This window comes from Tauraco erythrolophus, chromosome 8, assembly GCF_009769465.1.
Source record: "Tauraco erythrolophus isolate bTauEry1 chromosome 8, bTauEry1.pri, whole genome shotgun sequence".
Classification (NCBI taxonomy): Eukaryota; Metazoa; Chordata; class Aves; order Musophagiformes; family Musophagidae; genus Tauraco; species Tauraco erythrolophus.
Window position 1 is genome coordinate 18,849,810 of NC_141472.1, and position 19,243 is coordinate 18,869,052.

Consider the following 19,243-nt stretch of genomic DNA (forward strand, 5'->3'; position numbering starts at 1 on the left):
ACTGCTATCATGAAGTCCTGTGTACTTTAATGTAAACCCAATGCAATCTTACAATACATGGCTACGTTTTATTATAATATATTGGAAAGAACAAAAGGGATATTGATTAAACCCCTGAAACCACAAGGCATCTGCTGCATTATTTACAACTTCCGCCTGGATTTTGAATACAACATTAGGCAGCAGGCACTGCAATTTGGAAGCCATAAACTGTGTGTGCAAACTAATTCTTCACACCATTTGAAGAAAAAAAAAAACAAACTAACATATACCAGAATCCTGGGCATTTATTTGACATCCTAATTTCCTCTAGACAAAAAATCCCAACTCATAAAATGACGTAATAATTTTCTGACCATTTTATGAGACATTTACCTTGTGCCAACCTTTTAAAGGCCATTTTCTCTTTTTCAGCATGAAACCTTCATGTTTGTCTGGCTTCTGGACATTGGTCTGGCCTATTTTCAGACCCTCTATGATTTCCCAGCTGTCAGGTTCCTGGTGAAAAAGTATGAAGACACATTGATTAATTAACTGTGCTCACACATGATGAAAAATTACACTTATATGTAATACAAATTTTCTAGTGCAAGACAATGAGTAAAGGAGGGCTAGGCTTTTCCATCAGCCTATTTAGGTACCAAACTACATGATCACTGTATTATGTCTGGCTGAATCGCATTTAAAACTACTGAATATTAATATTTTTGGAAGTCTAACCCTAACCAGGCAACGAAACGGAAGTCGAAGCTTTTTAAAAAGTCTGACACTGTAATGAATGATAGTCTGGACATACTGTTCACAACAAGGACTCTGTCCCAATGAAATAAATACATCAAAATACATGAAAATAGGATCAAATTGTGACTGAGCTAAGCATAAGATCAGACCTGCTACTGACGGTACCAGTGTGAAAGTGCAGGTGGCTTTGACCACCTGTTAAATCTATCCAGAAGGCACCCCACAAATTAGCACTGCACTATAAGAACTAAAAGGAGTGTAGAGATTTTGCAAGTGGGATATGGTAGAATCTGCAGGTTAAAAAGATACCTTTACTCAGAATATTCCTTCTCTAAAAAAAAGATGAGATTGTGAAATAAAATGAGGAAGAAACCATACTGTTAAATATATGGGCAACTATTAACAGTGCCTTTTGCGGTATTTGCTGATCATAAAAAATTGTAAATCTTCTGATCTTTAAAGTACAAGCTACATTGATTCTGGAGAGTCTAATTTTCCCTTAAAATCAGAAAAATAAGCAAGTTTGTTGGTTTGTTGTTGGTTTTCAATGTAGCCAGCTCTTGCCCTCAAAGGCATTTTATGACAGTTTCACAGGCTAATTGCAACTTCAGAAAACTGCAAGAGGAAATTAATATTTTTACATTTTCCTGCATTAATTTTCACTGTATTATTAAGAGAAATTTACTAGGACAGTTAATTTTCTCTCTAGAGAAAAGAATAGGAACTATATAATTTCAAATACAACCAGCTGTATACCTTTCAGGGAGCCAATTAAAGAATATTTCTTGTACACACCACTTCTTATGCATGATGACTTGTACCAGATTTATAATGTACCATAGTGAACAGCTAAAGAACAATATTTTTAAAGAGAAAAAACAGTCATGCCTTTATTTCTGTCCTCTTGCTATTACTGTAATCAACAAAATTCTGTACCTATTTAAAAATCTCCTATTGCCTGCTCATTAATAGCTGTATTACTAATTATATCTTACAAAATTGTAAGCTTTAATTTTCTCAGCTGATCTGTCACAACTCCCAGCAACACTATGAAAAGTTATCAAGAGAGGAAGGAGGTCACAGAGCATCAAACATTTAAAGGGTAAAAAAATTGTCTTCTCCATTTCCCACAAAACTGTTAGAAGTCATGCACTGCCAGTCTTTCATAACACCTCCAAGTGAGTTATATAGCCCTGATAACATCAACATTACTATTACGAAAACAAGATTTCAAAAGTAACAGCAAATTTCAAACCTCCAATTTTCAATAAGGTCTTGTTATTTTGAAAAGCTCTCTCCCAAATAATACATACTGCAGTAAATTTTAATAGAAAAGTTTACTCAATTTAGTTTTCCTTGCATAACTATAAACTGGAACCATCCCAGTGCCTGTATATGCCATGCTCTAAAACCATCTTTTTTTACTTCCCTGTGTTCTGCTTGGATATTCTATTTCCACTACTGTAGAGGGAAGCATATATGCATTAATTTTTCCTTAAAAATTGGCACTTGGCACTTGAGGGGGTCAAATTAAACTAAGAGTCCCCTGGGGCGGGCAGAGAATCTCTCTCTGCAACTCTGCCAACTGTTTCTTCACCATATTGATTTCTCCTTTAGAAGATCAGCTGCAGGCATAAGTCTTTTATTTACTAGATAACATCAGTATTGATTACTTCTCAGCTAGAAATCACACAATCTCATATAGCTACTCATTTAAACAAAAGGCCTGATACAGAGAGACAAAATGAGCAATTATTCAGTGCAACGTATGTATTTGTCTTCTGCTGCACCAGTGCTACATGCTGTTCTTAAAACCATCCTAACAAACCTAACTGTGCCTCATCCCACAGGTTTGGTGTGATGAGATACACTCAATACAAGCGTCAGTATGCAAGAGCAGCCAGCTACAAGGGAAAACCAGAGTGAAAGTGATATGCTTGAAGGGTCCTCATCCAATGCCAATTCTCAAGGACAGCATTAGTACTTTAGGACTTCTGCGATTCCCTGCGTGTTACATGAGAAACAGCCCTGCACGAAGCAGCAGGACCAGCAGAACGCATGCGTAACTTACAGTCCTCAGGTCTGTGAATGCCCCACGTATTAGGAGTAAGAAGCCACTACCAACAGCTTTCTGAACCCAGTCTTTTTGTCTGCCAAGCATTTCTTTTCCAAATAAAACAAAATGAACCATTTCATTTTCCCTGGATGAACAGAATATTTCTTTTTGAATTGGTTTGAACAACTCTGTTTCAGAACTTACAGACATTTAATTTCACACCATTTTTTTTTTCCCCAGCAAATATTCCATCACGGTATCCTCACCTTTTTGGTAACAATCTTACTTTTTCATATGAAGTGTCTTAAAATGAAGCCTCCTTTGCGTGGAATTAGACTTGTTTGGAATCAGTTATTCCAGAACTGAGGAATCCAGCCAGGAAGATGTTGACTGCAAAGCACCACACACAAGGCTGCACCTTTCAGGAACTGGTTAACCCCTACAGTTCTATCCATTTCTCTGCCTCAGGAAAGAAGGCCTTAGCAAGATATTTTAAATTGCAAGCCTTAAGAAACTACCGACAAGGAATGTCATTAGGACATTTTTTTTAAAGTAGTATCATTATTGATTACTAGCACTTTTGGACTTGAAGATTATTTGCTCTACCTTAATAAGAGGACTGGATCATTTCTGAAAGTCTCTTCTAGCTCCATACTCTGAGATCATAACACTTGTTCCTGGGGGCCATCCATGGGCAAAAACAATTCAGACCACCACCACCATCCAAATCCTTAATGTTGTTAACATAATATCTACTGAAGACTACTGGCTCCTCTGACACCTCAGCTGAGCAATAGGAAGCTCCAGGGAAGGCTCGCAATATACTCAACGGTAGAATCATACAAAATAACATCCCAAAACTGTTAGTCGAACTACTTTGTAACTACAGCTAGAAACTCATCACCCAGATTACAGCCCATGCTTCTCCTTACCTTGGATAGAGAGATATGGTCACTTTCAAGGAACTGCTTGCTTAGAGAAGGGTCTGTGCTTCCTGAAGAAGCCTTCCGCTCCAAAATATGAACACTCTAAAAAAAAAAAAAAAAAAAAAAAAAGGTTAATTAAAGATAACTTTTCATTTAATGTTATTTATTAAAATACATATTAAGTAATGAATGACTGATAATTACATTCTTTATATAGAATATCAGCATCATGGCTCAAAATGTACCAAGTCCTACCCATGCATAACATAACTGCACAAATAGCTTGTCTTCTGAGGCAATACACTTCTCTTTCCTTGCTCTTTCTTTTCTTATTACTGGTTTTTAAACTAATTACTCTGTTCAGCCTAGAAATTACTGGGAGCTGAAAAAAGCCAGGAAAGACAAGAAACACGGTTCTTACCTACAGAGATGCAAAGTGCTTCTAGCCAGACCTGTTATGTTTTCTGCTAAGATACAAGACGTTGAGTATACGTATCGTGCAGTCAGCACCGTGCTACATTCACTTCTAAAGCAAACCATTGTACCTAAGATATTACTGCCTCTAACATATTCATTATCACACCTTAGCATTTTGTTATCGGCTTCTCAACCAAGGTGAAATAACTCATTTCACGAGTGCTTTTAATAGATTACAGGTGTTCACAAGTTCAGTTACTGGGTCTCAGCTGACAAGCTTGCTGATGAACATTTATGGAACACAATGATCTTACACCACTACAGCTGTTTTCATGTATAGCAACACTATGAAATTTTGTATCTTCAAAGCATGCTGCAAAAATGAAATGCTTAATGTCACAACTAGTCCTGAAAAAACTGCTATTCTTAAAAGACATCTAAAAATGTGTTCCTGTTTTCCAGAAACGTTTCTCTCTTGTTTTGTAAAAGAAAAAGCATTTTTGCTACAGGAGAAAATAACCACGTTCTGCCTGCTTGGATTTGCATTTCATTCTCGGTGAATTTTGCTACATCTCCTATTATTATTTGGTAAGAATTCTACCACAACATGTCAGTAGTATTTCTTTGACATGAAATAAAACTATTTCTTTTCCAGAACATGTAGCACAATGACAAACTTGCAACTGCAATTACCCTCTGTGAAGGGTAAGTTTTTCTCAAACGAAAACAGCAATTAAATTTTGTTCACAATTAAGCTTCTTTACATTCACTTAAGACATTATACAGGTACAAGTGACAGCAGAAACAATCAGGGAATATAAAATACATACAAACAGCAGAGTAAATATTATTATTTATGTACTTAGTTATTTGTATAAACAAGGACCATAACCAAACTAAACTAAAATAAACATAGCTATTCATATAAATGCGTATATAACACAGCAGAGCAACACGCAGATCTTACGCACACGCAGATCTGTGATACTTATGCACGCAGTATGATATTTAAACAATATGCAAGAAAACCTAAATCTGTTCTTCCAAGGAAGATTAAAATGTCACTTGATTAGCATAATCAGGACGATTCCCAACTTTCTTGCCAGTTTTGTTTGGCAGGCAGGAATCCTTCCATCTTGAGATGGAGCAATGCCCAACACAGATATTCTGAAGGTCTCATATGTAGCAGCCAGTACAGTTTGTTGTTACGTAACTGCTATTTCATTTTGTACAATATTTAGAGTGGAGTAACACAACAGCCCTTGGCTTGCCAGATTTCCAGTGACATTTTCAATCGCATGATTTCAAGGAAAGAGGGTTTTGTACTTTTTTTTTTTTTTTTTTTTTTAAATCAGCCCTCAGTCATTACAGTTCTGCAGTTGAGAAAGACATTATTAGCTAACAGCACTTTAATGAATGCTGACTTACTCAACTATTCGTTTGGAAATAAGAAAATGATCACTTTGAAAATAAAATGGTGGTCTTTACATCTCTTACTTCAAGAAGTGTTGTCTTGTATGTAGATGTCCGCTTTCCAATTCTTTTCTGTCATGATCACCATTACACTGACATAAAATCATTTCCTTAAATTTGTGCCATGCTTCTAGCACAGTATTAAGAGATATTACTTGTTGCAAAATGTTTTCCATTAATGCATGTTATTTTTCTGCAAAATTACATATAGAAGTTACACAATTATTGAACCTTTTGCAGTTGAAAGCAGCTATTTTTATAATGCGGTTTAGTTATTTAGCATCACAGAAACAAAAATTATTTAGATCTTGACGCTTTCATCAAGCTTTTTTTGTTTTAACAAGAAAAATAGAGTTAGTAAGGGAAGTAGTTTTAAAAAGCTGATGAGAAGAAAAGGAAGAAAGATGTAGATAAATACAGCTTCTGGATTTTGTTTATACGAACACAAAAATGCCTAGTACTCTCACTCCTCTCATCCCAAGAATATAGGCAGACAAAATTAACCTCTGCATTGCTCCGTTCCAGACTTCCCTCATGCTTCAGGATTACCTGTGTGCCACAGCTGGCTTGCCCTGGAGAAAAACACCATCAAATTCAGTGTATTCTTGGAAATTAATTCAACAGGATTACAAGCTTAACCAAAATTGCTCTGTAATCTCACTGCTAAATCTTAGTTCTAACTACAATCCTTCCTTCAGCTTTGAGATTATTCACAACATAAATTTTATATGTGAGATACGTTTGCCCCAAAATGCCCTTAACAAGCCTACATGGGGGGAATGCAAATGCTGATTCTGCCCTGCGTTTTCTTCATGTCGCTTCTCAAAGACACGTGAGTTAGAAAGAAGCTGATGGAGAGAATAAAAATAAAATGTTGTTTCATATTCTCATCTTCTTTGAAGGGCAAGAATAGAAAACGTATTTTACAATATCTTTTTATATATCTTGTCAAATTTGTTTCTCAGTTAAGAGTTCAGTGACCCATTCACCTCATCCACCAGAACAAATGCTAGGACATGGGAGCATCCAGTCTCCATCAGGCCAGAGGCCAAAGACCCTAACATTTCTTAACTCAATCTGACTTCCCATCAAAAGAAAAGAAGAATATTCAACAGTTTTCAAAGGAAAGGCAAGGAAAGAAAAGAGATACTTAGTAAGAGATAGGAAATACAGTTAAGGACAGGTCTGGCACTCACATCTCCCCTTCTGCTTTGCTGCATAATTACTTAATGGAATTTAATTATAATTAACACAATGAGTTCCCTCTAACTCATAATTTATTCATTTTCAAGAAAAAGATAAGCTGGTGAGGAATTTAACCCTCATACTGGTCTCAGACTCTTTAGTTCAGAAATGTGCACAACATGTGGCTAACAGTTAACTAATGAAAAAGAATTGGTGGGTCATTTTGTTTGCTTGGAGCATTCAGCAGTCTTCAACACCCATAACCATGGAACCTAGGCATACAGTGTTCTACAACATTTAAATTTGTAAAATGTAATTTTACAAATAGAGCTTTAGTAATTTAAAATAGAGCTTTTCTCTCTGGGCTGTTTCTGGTAGTTTTTTCCAGTCCAAAGGACCACCTAGTGCATCTTTTATTTTCTGCTATTTGCTGGCATTCTTTTTGCAACCTAGCTACCCCGGTGCAGACCTGTGTTCTTATTTGAATTCTATTTAGTATGAAGTGCAATGCTTAATCACTTTCTCTCAACTGAAAACATAGTATTCTTCAGTTATCTGAAATATATCAGCAGTAATAAGGTAGACAGTTTTGACTGTAGACATACCATTTTTACTACCTTTTAAATAGAGCTGTGATACATACTGAGTTAATCTGAGATATTATTTGCAAATGGAATAACCTTGAAATTTGCTTTTATCTTAGGCTGCTTTGCAGTCATCTCTGTCTTTTCTTCTGTTGACACTGGAATAAAGACAATCTTGAATATCACTGTGAAAGAAGGGTGAGTACAAAGCAAAACAACCATGTCCACATCAATGTATTTTGCTTTTCTTTCTTCCAGCACATTTTTTTTCCTTTGTGTAAAGCAACCATGGTCCTATTCTCATCCTCAGTCTCTCCCATTGACACTGCTCCATAGCTGTTTTCAACAATCTCAGCTATCAAGAAACAAAGGAACTCAACAATACTTTATGAACAGCACATGTAGATAATCTTTTTTTTTCTTCTTCTTGTAGCACGTATTTGTCTTATACAGAAACATGCTTAAGAGCAACATTTTCTCTTTGTAACCTTTTTACTGAAAGACAAGTATATCTAAGCAGCAGTTCTGTAGCATATTAACAACATACAGGTATGTGTGTCTACTTCTTTCCTGGGCTATACAAAATAAACACTTATTGTGTCACAGAAATGTCAAGGATTTGTTAGCTCAGGAGCTCTCCGTCAGCCCTTTCTGGAACTCCAGCTTTGTACTGTATGTAGCACTTCACGTAAATGCTGGAAGGAAAGAAGCCTTCACTTTTCAAGGTACTTTTTGACAAACTCTGAAGAGAAATAGGGTCTTGCTCCTCTGAACAGCTTCTTGTATTAGCACAACTGGATAAAGCAGAAAAGAGCTATCATTGTAACAGCAATCTTCTCTTTGCCAGAACTACTGTTTGGAACAATTACCAAGTCACAGCCTGAGTTTAATGACAATCTTCTCCTTTCGTGCTTTAGATTTTGACATGTTTATCTCAAAACAGAGTAAACAGATAAATTGACAATATCTGACAGAGAATTCAAATATTTACTAATGATATAGAGCTTTTTTGTAACTATTGAATAATCACAATTAAAAGGATGGATATTTTGCTAAATAGGCTAGCAATTCATTTTATTAATGCTGATATAGTTAAAAAGAAAGAAAGAAAATAAAATTACATACACAAAAGAAAACCATTCCTTGATATGTTAATTTGTTAACTAATTAAAGCATTCTAGACATGTTCAATAACCTTCTTCAGGAAATATATGTAGTTTTCACTTTAGTTAATGGTTGCAAGAGAGTCTAAGTTAACACAAATCATAGGTCAAAAAGTTGGATGCTCATCTAAAAAATTGTGCAGGTTCAAAAAAAGAAAGCCCTTTCTTTCTCTCTTTCACATCCTTGTGTAAGCTACCCACTCAGACTTTCTCAATTTCCTTTCAACTTTAACATATGCAGTAAAAAATAGAGGAGCTAGGAAAAAAAAGGGGGGTTGAAAAATTTTTTGATCAGAATTACTTTTTTTTAATGAAATCTTATTTTACTGGGAAAAAATAAGTTTGGATATAACAGCTTCATTTTCAATTTCAGGATAAAGTATTTAATAAAAATGGAAAAAGACATGTCAGAACAGCAAATAGCTTTACTAAAGCACACATTTATTCTGCCTAATACATTTGTATGTCTTGGATGTGGACAATCCAAATCATACGTGAATGTCTTAAAAATAGAAGCCTTCATTTCATACCTGCCATCACCCTCCCTTTTCTTTTCATTATTGTGTCTTTCCTGTCCACTATGAGAATGAGAATAAAATTGTGCTTCTCTTTCTTCTCCTCCATTATTTTCCCAGAAATCCTAAAAGACTCTTCAGAAAAGTTGCACCTCTTCCCTCTGAATTCATATGTGTGTGTGTGTGCGTGCGTGTGTGTCTACACACACGTTCCTCACTGATCCCAGACAGTCTATTTTGGATCAAGTTACAGTTAAAAAATGAGTGCATATTATGATAATATCAATCAATGCTTGAGGACATTTGAATTGTATGAATATTCATTTTTTTCAAAATGTACAAGCTGACCTTTAAGTTTATATTCTCAAGGAAAGCGAGACATGCTCATGTAATTATGGACATGCGTGCATGGTAGGGGGCAGAAAATGAGACAGGAGGAATGCAAGAGTGACCATGGTTTGAAAACATGACTTTAAATTATCTGACATAATTTGTATGGGTTATTAAGCTTTTATGTGAGCAATCTTACGGGTTTTGTAATAGAGGATAGCTACATAGACCATTTCTAATCAAACTGGCACAGTTTAAAAAAAAAAGAAATCTTTCTTCATAGCACATATCTGAACTTCAACATCCTCCACGCAGTCTGTAAAGCCTCATAGAGGTAAGATAACTCAGATAGCAATGTTTATGAAGCTCAGAGAACACATACACATGGCTCCATGGGACAGCTTGGCATGCACGCTACCACTGTCGAGAACCCAACCGTCACCTGCACAGAGTTTTCTTATCTCACAGGTCTTTCAGATACTGTTCTGGCTTGCCTTATAGACCAGGCTATCTGTCTCTCCTTTAGTGTTCCAGCCCATTTTGTTTCTTCAACAGCTTTAAGGCCAAGTCTTTCTAAGAAAAGAGGCAGCATCTCCCTCTATGAATCTCCAGGATTATACTCTGGGAGATCTCGTCTCCAAACCACTACAGATATCACAAAGGTCAGGGGCATTCATGATCCAAATATCTGTTGACTGGAAAGGGTCCATCTAGCGCACATGCACACACATATACTTCTGGTTGTCATGTATTTATCATGTAGATTCCAGGCAGATACACAGGCACAAGATGAAGGACATCTGCTGCACGCCCGCAGGCTGGCTGCACAACATACAGACAGTGAGCCCCATGCATCCAGCCCGAACCGAGCTCCTGGGTGTGCACTGCTGCAAACATGTGCCAGCAGCCCTGTCCCCAAGAATTCCCAGCACCAGAGCAGGAATGCCTCATACCTTCAATGATCCATCAGCATCAGTGCTCAGGGGTCCTGTCTCACCCCTGGGATCAGTCTGCACTGGTTCCCTCTGAGTGTCACTTACACAGCTTCCTACCCAGTCCCCAGACAATTCCGTAGTTCAGAGGGCTTCACTTTGAAAGTCTTTACCTTCTTCTGAAGTTCCGATTGTGCCACATGTAGATGTCCACTCATCAAGTATTTCACTGTTACCCATTTCAGTGATGAAAAAGGAATCTAAACAGACTTGAGATTTATGATTTAATTTAAGACACGTGCTATGGCATTGAATTTAATGTAACATTCACATAGATGTGCTACAGCTTCATATGTTAAATTGTTTCAGACATTTTTTCAGATACTGAAGTAAGACCCACTACTTCCTGAACGTAAGGAACATTTTCAGACTCTTATTAAAGAAACAGAAAAAAAAAAACCCCACGTTGTAGAGTAGCAGTAGCTAACCAATTTAAAGAATAATTGCATGTTTTTGTTAACAATTTTTCCACTTCATTCTTTGGCTCCTCAGAACATTTGCTTGTTCCACTGAGTTGTTGCTTTTAAAGCACTATTTAACACTTCCTGCTCTAACGCTGCTTCAACTACATTATGTGAAGAGAGTTAATTAGGAAAGAGAGCAAAAGAGAATTACATCACTGTAATAACAGTACTTGGCATTTAGTAGCATCTTCAGTTTGAAACTCTCAAAGAGATTAATAATTATTATTGAAATAATTCTCACAAACTGAGAAGTAAAAATGCTCTTAAAAGCCTATACTTTGCTATAAAGCAAAGCTCGGAGCTAGAAATAAGGCTTCATGTTCCCAGGTCTGTACCTTATCTATTAGACAGCTGTTCATCCTTGCCTTCCTTTCTTTTAAAGTCATGGAGAGACAGGAACAAGGGAAATTTACAGATAACCACCAAGAATTTTTTTCCCAAATGTCACATCAGGCTGACAGCAGTGAGTGAGTGTACAGGTTGCTACTCAGTTTATGAATAAAGAAGAGATACAGATGTGCTTAGACTTCTCTTCCACATGAAAGAGAATTACGTTATATTATATTGCTATCTTGTATGAGCAACACTGTCTGAGGCACACTGGACAGATTGGCAGGCAAGGTAAAAATGCCAATTGATTATATTGTCATTGTTTATGAGGCAGAAATCTATAATGAAGCCATGGAAGCATCCTTGATATTGTGTCACTGATTGTAACTGATCATTAACAAAGAGAAATTTGAATTTGAGGTATCTCAATATATTAAAACCAAAAAATTAAACTACTTGAGCATGAACACTCTCTCCTATCCCTTCATAAAGTCTCATACATCTAATTGTTCTTAGTCTCACAGAAAAAGCATCAAAAATGCTAAATGAAATAGGACAATGAAAAGAGAGAGACTTTTCCAAAGAACTTTCATTTCCAAGGCAAGATGGATCTCTGTATATGATGGACCTTACCCTGCTAACCTAGCCTACCAAAGGAGAAGCACTAGTGGCTGAAATCCCATAGCTGCTGCCACCACAGCTGTTCCTGCCATGACCCTTCCCATCGCCACTGCTCTGCTACTTCCCGTGAAAGCTGCCAGGAAAGGTATAGCAGCAACTGGACCCAAAGCAATAGCAACAGCAGGTCTCTCATTTTGAGCCTCAGCATTTTGTGTTAAGGAGCTTCAGTCTCGAATACTAGACCACTTTTTCTATTGGACAGAAAAAAAGTGAATCTGCTATTGCTTAGAATAATCACATAAAAACTCTTAAACATCAAGCAGTTAGAAGAAAAGATTGCAATTTTTTTTTCCTTCTACACATCAACCAACTCTCCCAGATACTTCTGGTCACAAAAAAAAAAACACCTCACCCCTTGCTTTCTTTCTGTCTACTCTGCCCTTAGTTTTTCAGCCAGTTATTCTCCCTACAAACCAGTCCTTGGTTCTTAGTTTCATGTCTTACAACCTCACGAACCATTTGGACCACCCAGTTCTCTCTCCCCTACTCATTTATTTCATCTATTAATTTCCTGACCAAGAGTCTCACTCTCTAAGTACCTTTTCCTTTCTATACTTGTTCTGGTTTTGACTGGGACAGATCTAGTTTCTCTTTCTAGCAGCTAGAAGAGCTCCGTGTTTCAGGTTTAGTCTGGGATTCATTATGAGAAGAAAGTTGATAGTGCACTGATGTTTACAGTTGGTGCTGAAACAGCAGGGACCTTTCAGCTTCTCATGTTTTGCCAGTGTGCAGGGCATAACAGGCTGCAAGGAGCATGGCCGGGACAAAGAGCCCACAACTCCCCTTTTGATTCAAACTTAGACTTGAGATTGAGGGTCAAATTGGTCAATTAAATACTCCACATCATGCAGTGTCATGCTCAGTATATAGATAAGTATTGACAAGGAAGAAGAGCTCTTGCTCTTCCTAGGGCTTTCTCAGAGTCTCTTGAGTGTTTTCTCTCTCTCATTCTCTTTTTGGGCCTCCCGCTTGTCCAGGATTGTGGTTTTGGGACTTATCTGTTTTGGAATTGTTTGTCAGGATGGGACAAGCATTGGTCACTGGGTGGTGAGCAATTACACTGTGCATCACTTGTTTGTATATATTATTATCATTCTACATATATAGAGATATTCATATATTATTATAATTATTACTTTTTAATTTATATTATTCTTCTTATTATTAAATTGTTCTAATCTCAACTCACGAGCTTTCTTCCCCTTTTCCCCTTTAATTCTCTTTCCCATTCATAGATTCATAGATTTCTAGGTTGGAAAAGACCTTAGAGATCATCGAGTCCAATTATCCCTAATCCCCATTAAACCATATCCCCAAGTAGATCATCCACCCTATTCTTAAACACATCCAGGGATGGGGACTCAACCACCTCCCTGGGCAGCCTATTCCAGTGGCTGACAACCCTTTCAGAGAAGAAATACTTCCTAACATCCAACCTGAATCTCCCCTGACTAAGCTTATACCCATTTCCTCTTGTTCTATCACCCATCACTAATGTAAAGAGCCCTTCCCCTACCTCCCCACCATCCCTTCTCAAGTATTTGTAGGCTGTAATCAGGTCTCCCCTCAGCCTCCTCTTCTCCAGGCTAAACAGCCCCAACTCCCTCAGCTGCTCCTCATAAGTTTTATTTTCCAGCCCCTTGACCAGTTTAGTCGCCCTTCTTTGGACTCGCTCCAGGAGCTCAATATCTCTCTTAAAGCGAGGGGCCCATTCCCCAAGGGTGGGGCCGGGTGAACGAGAAGCTGTATGGCATTTAGCTGCTGGCTGAGCCAAACCACAACAACACTGCACAGCTGAGCACTCCACTCCTGGCATGTCTGTCTTCACCTTCCTGCACCATCCACGTGCTCTGACATGGAGATTGCCTATGTAAACTCAGCTTCACAGAGCCTGATGGTGTCTACAGTACACCTACGAAAAATTTGCAGCTCATTATCTCCTGGAAAAAACTTGAAGGTGGTTTTCTTAACCAAAAGACCTCTTTTCATAATTCAACTTTTACTGTTCTTAATGTTATCTGAAAGCACGAAACTCTAGAATTGACGTAGAACCCATGATATTTTCCTGTTATGCACATCTCTTCTCATTATGTTTTATTGTTAGTTGATGGAAGAGATGACAGGTAAAAGTCATCTCTTTTTTTGCTCTCGATCTAAATCTGTCTCGTCTAGTCAGCGCTTTATGCTAGCCACTGCCTTTTATTGCGTGTGTTAGGCCTAGATTTCTACCACATCTCTATATCCAAATAACAGTTATTAGTCCTTTTTTTTCAGGAATCATACATTTCATCCCCAGATTCATCTAATGCAATAATTTTTTTATAGTCTTCCAGTTACTCTGTAAACTAAGGTTTGGTTAAGTTTGCTGCAGATAAATGGCTCTATCCCTCCAGCATCATTAAAGCCTTTATATCTACAAAATGGTGATACCCACCTTAGGAAATACTGCTTTCAGGAGACTACTTTGACAATTAAAATATAATGGTTATAAAAAGCTAACTAGGCGTTTTCCAGCACAGACCTCTAGGCAAGACCAGATCTTTTGGAATCAAACTCTGCTCTTAGATTTCAAGGCCAGGTAAACATCTTCAGCCCAAACTCAGCACTTTCTGCATCCCTTGAGTACACCGCTCCTCCTATTAGTCAATATTGCTCTTAAAGAAAGGAGAAAAAAAAAAAAAAAAGAAAAAAACCTCCACACATTAAAATTTGAAAAGCAGATGATTGCTGCTTTGGAAAAATCTTCCTTCTTCCTTCAAAGCCCTTATCTTTCCCTTTTTACATATGGCTGAAAGACAATATTCACTTGAAATATGAAAGCTCTCCTAGCAGAAAGGTGACCACACAAAGGCTAAATGCAATAGAACTAAAGCTTTTCTCCTTTTGTGTTTGCTGTGTGGAAAAAGTACCAAGGATTTGTTGAAACAGCAATCGGACAAAGAGAAACAGAGAGAAAAATGAGAAAACAGCTGATTATCTCTCCCTGCTAAAAGACGAACAAGAAAAATGAGACATTAGAAGATAAATCCTCACATTTAAAATAGCAGACATTGCTAAATCCGCTTTACACTACTTATTAGCTGCCCTTTAGATGGTCGTCAGAAAAGTCAAAATCTCCCCTTTGTTCACAGTTTCATTTTTATTATCCTCCTTCTATACCACTCCCTTTGTTTAATAACCTGGGGTCATGCCCCTATTTACCAAACTGCACATTGTTAACTCTATAACGTACTTACTTCTTTCTGTCTTCTCAGCACAGTATTACTACCCATGCACTGCAGAGAATATATAATGTATCACAGTCTGCAGTATGACTTGCATACTTAGTTAATAAATAAAATATGGAATATTTACAAAGAACAGATAGTCATCAAACTGAATGCACAACATATGCTTTTATCATATTCAGCTGTATTTTCTAAAAACAGTGTTAGTTTTCCTCCTTTTTGTTCTGCAACAGAATATGACTAGCCTTTTCAGAGTTTCATGAGGGATGAAAACCAAGAATCTCCCTTTCCAGCACAGCTCAAAAAAAAAGGCTGTCAGAATTCCAGTATTTATGCTTATCATTTTATGAAGACTTTTCGTTTTCTTCGGGAGATCCCTTGACAGTGGAAATGACAGAGGCTCTATGCTCTGCAATAGCTCCACAGTCAGAAAAACTCCTGCTGCTGTCTATTCTAGAGTATTCCTTAACAAAACAGGTTGACCCTGGGCCACCTTCTATCTAATAGACCAAATTAACCACAATTTTGATGAAAATGAATGACGCTGAAGTTCCTACAACGACAAAAATCTGAACTCAATTTTTTGGTTATTGCTGGCTTCAGTAGTCTGTTCATTTATCAATTACTTTGCCAATTTGCAGGATCCATAACTATGTCAAAGTTTTTGCTGACTGTTAATTCTCTTAGGTGATGTATATTGCATAAATAAGAAAGCTACATTAAAATGCCAGCATTATATACAGCATGACATTTTCCACTCTCCCTGAAATGATTTAGCATAGTCATGTTCCCACTCATTCAGCCTCCTGCACCATAATTTATTGAGAAACTGTTCCATAATTGCTGGTACGACTTTGACAAGAATTATATGATGAGAAGATTTCAGTCATTAACCATCTAGAAATATCAAGTGTTATCCTCACATATGACAATGAAAGCTACGTTCACACTCCATCCAGTCACATCATTTTCCATATCCGTACATATTCCCCCTTCAGGAGAGATGCTTTTCTCCTATGCTTCTGCTATGAAGAGTCCAAGGAGCCAGTAAGACAGAATTTTCAAGCCTTTTCAAAGTAAAACTCAGCAGCCTTCAAACCAAAAACCCCTACACCCTAGCTATTTTTGTGTTCAGGGGAAAGCCTATGAAAACCAAAACACATACAAATAATGCTGCAAGCAAGGAAAGAAATTAGAAATACAATTGTTATAGTAGATGGTACGATGAAGCTGGTTGATTTACTGTGTCTATATGCACAAAGGAAACAGTTGTATGTTTATTTCCCTGAATATAGTACCATTGCACCTCACGCTGTGTTGCACGCTGTAGCTCAGTTTCACTGCAGAAGAAATTGCCCATTCATTCATTCTCTTGGATATTTCTCTTGCCTTTAACACTGAAAGCACTAAGGCAAAAAACGAATGCCTAGCAGTAGCCTCTCCGGTCCACATTTACATGCCTAAATATACTTGATAAGCACCATTAGACATTACTGGATCCAAGAGAGCTCTGGATGCATCACACCATCGACCTCTTTCACACTTCACATTTCAGTGACTAAATATGGACGTAAAGTTAAGCATCCATTTTATTATGATGACAGGTATACCTTGCTCTATCCTGTTGCTATGGTAACAGATACGGTAGCCATTAGATTTATGGTAAAACATATTCCCAAAAGATAATTTTTTCATTGTCACTTGCATGATCATACCAAACTGCCTAATTACAAAGAGAACTCAGAGGATATGCTCTTAGCTGAGCTCAGCAGCTCCCACAAATCTTGCATTCACCTTGTTTGGCTTTAAATGTGGGACATAAAATAAACTGATGCTTTAAACAAAAGACATCAAAATTCTTGCTCCAGATGGAACTAATGAAAAATTAAGAGGAGATCATATGCTAACTAGGACTTCACTAAGTACAGCTACCCCAAATCCTATGCAGCATGAAAGGGAAAATACTTATCACATGTGAGAACATCATTTTTGACTTCACTGAAAAGCAAAGGAAACTATTTTAAAAATTCGAGACACATTTCCTGCCTGTTATCAAACACACAGAGAATCATAGAATGGTTTGGGTTGGAAGGAACCCTAAAAAATCATTTAGTTCTCATCAGAAATCTTCTCCTGGTTTAACATTTTAAACATACTCTATGGTGAGACTATTTACATTCAAAGCTGTAAATGTTACATTTTTCAACAAAATTCTCAGTTTTCAAAATTTTTATAAGTCAGGTAAGAGAAAAATCTATTTCAGCAGCAGCTGAGAAAATAGTGCTACAGCTGGCATACAAGTATCTGGGAAAATGTTCTTAAGCTACAGCCATTCAAGTAAATGCATACCATAGCAAACAATTATTTAAGTTCTTTTCCTGTCTGTTTTCCTTGTCAAACTGAAAAAAGCCAGTATTGCATTAATGAAAATATTTTCACAATATTTTAAATTACAAAGTTGTTATGTTCTTACATTTTGTACATTTCTTTTTTAAACATGATGATGTTAAATTAACTCAGAAGCTGATTTACTGTTCAAGGTTTCCATGGATCAAAGTTTTAAAGTATGTTTCTGTTCTAATCAAATTTTCAGTATCAACCTTTGTATTTGTAAATCTACATGTAACAACCTATCTAAGTCTAGTGGGTAGCTCTCATACTTTCTGAAGTGCTGCCACTGATGCTGGGACCAGACTGTACACCCAGCCCTCAAAAAAACACAGGAATGCCTATGTCATTTTGAGGGGAAATAATACAGCCCTTATCTCAAAGTGATTTTGGAGGAAAGACATATTACATCCACATAGACAAGGGTCTCTTGATAATAGAAGTCTAACATAACTGTACTAGTACTATATCACGTGGGACAATCAGTGTAAATTTGTAGTAAACCACATAATACTTAAAATGTTAGGTGCTTCCAGAAAGGATGAACAATATGATATTTAAGTTTCATTGAAATATCACCCTGAAAAAAGATAACATATCTCTGTAGTTAGAATTACAAAAAGAGATGTTCAGAGGTCACAGAACACTTTGAAGCAAGTGTAGCTTCATGCTGCCACAGAAACCACTTCCCCAAAGACTTCAGAGCATGTTTCCTACTTGTTCACGTGATCATATCCTTCCCGCTCCAGGGTTACATATAATGCCCATGTTACTTCTGAATCTTTTCAAACCACTTTAGAAAATGGAAAAAAAAAAAAATTAAAAAGAGCAACAGTTCTTGGCTATAGTGATGCCATCCTGCACTATAAGCAAGTGAATTTAGCACTAGCGAGAACTAACGGCCACATGACAGGAATAAATGAATCATTTCACCAGATGTTGCAAACGTCTAGATCTTTTCCTTACCTGCCTCCTGTCCCTCTGAGACGATGATGAATAGGAGGCACTTCGATGTGATGGAGTGGACGTTTTGTGAGCTGGAGATATACTCTTCTCCTCTGAACTCATCTTTGCAGCAAACTTGTAGTAATGATCTTGTGCTCTTATCACTCATGTACAAAAAGGCAAGGGATAGTCTTCTGCATCCTTCTGTTTCACATTTTATGGACACTCAAAGAGGAATTCAAACTCAGCTGAACTGCACCTTAATAAAGAAAAAAGAGAGAGAGAGTGTGAACGAATACACCCTCACTCCAAAGTAGCTCTGCAGCAAAGAAATCTGTTGACAGTGACTATTTAGTGCAACAGATCTCCCAGGTTTTTTACTTCCTTTCCTAAGAACTACCCAGTACAGACACAAATACATTGCTCTGCATTCTCTCAGAAGACAAAAGTGGGTGTTATATTATTTCAAAACCCCAACGGAAAGGCTTAAGGAATTTGCAGCTCATGGATGAGCTTCCATCTCCATCAAGGAGTCTCCCATAGAATTACAGATCCCACATAATATCCACAGAGCATCCCAGTGGCATGACTGAGAGGTCACATCTGTTTCACCAGCAAAAAATGCCCACATAGCCTGAACATCTTGGCAAATTGTCTATTCTTTTGAGAATGACAAATTTCTGCTAGAAGAAATCTAAGATGGGTTGCGCTGGAGCCACTAGAGCTGAGTAGCACAAGACAGAGGTTGCAGGAAGAAAGAAACAAGTTGCACAGCCCATTTGTTTCAGAACTTCAGAAAGGAAACATAACATAAGTTTCACCCAAA

The 19,243-nt window shown here is 37.2% G+C and overlaps 1 protein-coding gene across 5 annotated transcripts in view; it reads right to left on the reverse strand.

Annotated features, from left to right (window-relative positions):
* Positions 1 to 18,574, reverse strand: part of OSBPL6 (oxysterol binding protein like 6) — a 48,069-nt gene extending 29,495 nt beyond the window's left edge. For all 5 annotated transcript variants that reach the window (XM_086616129.1, XM_086616132.1, XM_086616133.1 and 2 more), the window contains exons 1-3: positions 18,439 to 18,574; positions 3,730 to 3,825; positions 376 to 498 (exon numbers count right to left, since the gene is read on the reverse strand). In XM_086616129.1, coding sequence (XP_086472255.1) covers positions 376 to 498; positions 3,730 to 3,825; positions 18,439 to 18,540 — 321 coding nt within the window. In that variant the 5' untranslated portion in view covers positions 18,541 to 18,574. The remainder of the gene's footprint in view (positions 1 to 375; positions 499 to 3,729; positions 3,826 to 18,438) is intronic.
* Positions 18,575 to 19,243: the final 669 nt, after the last annotated feature.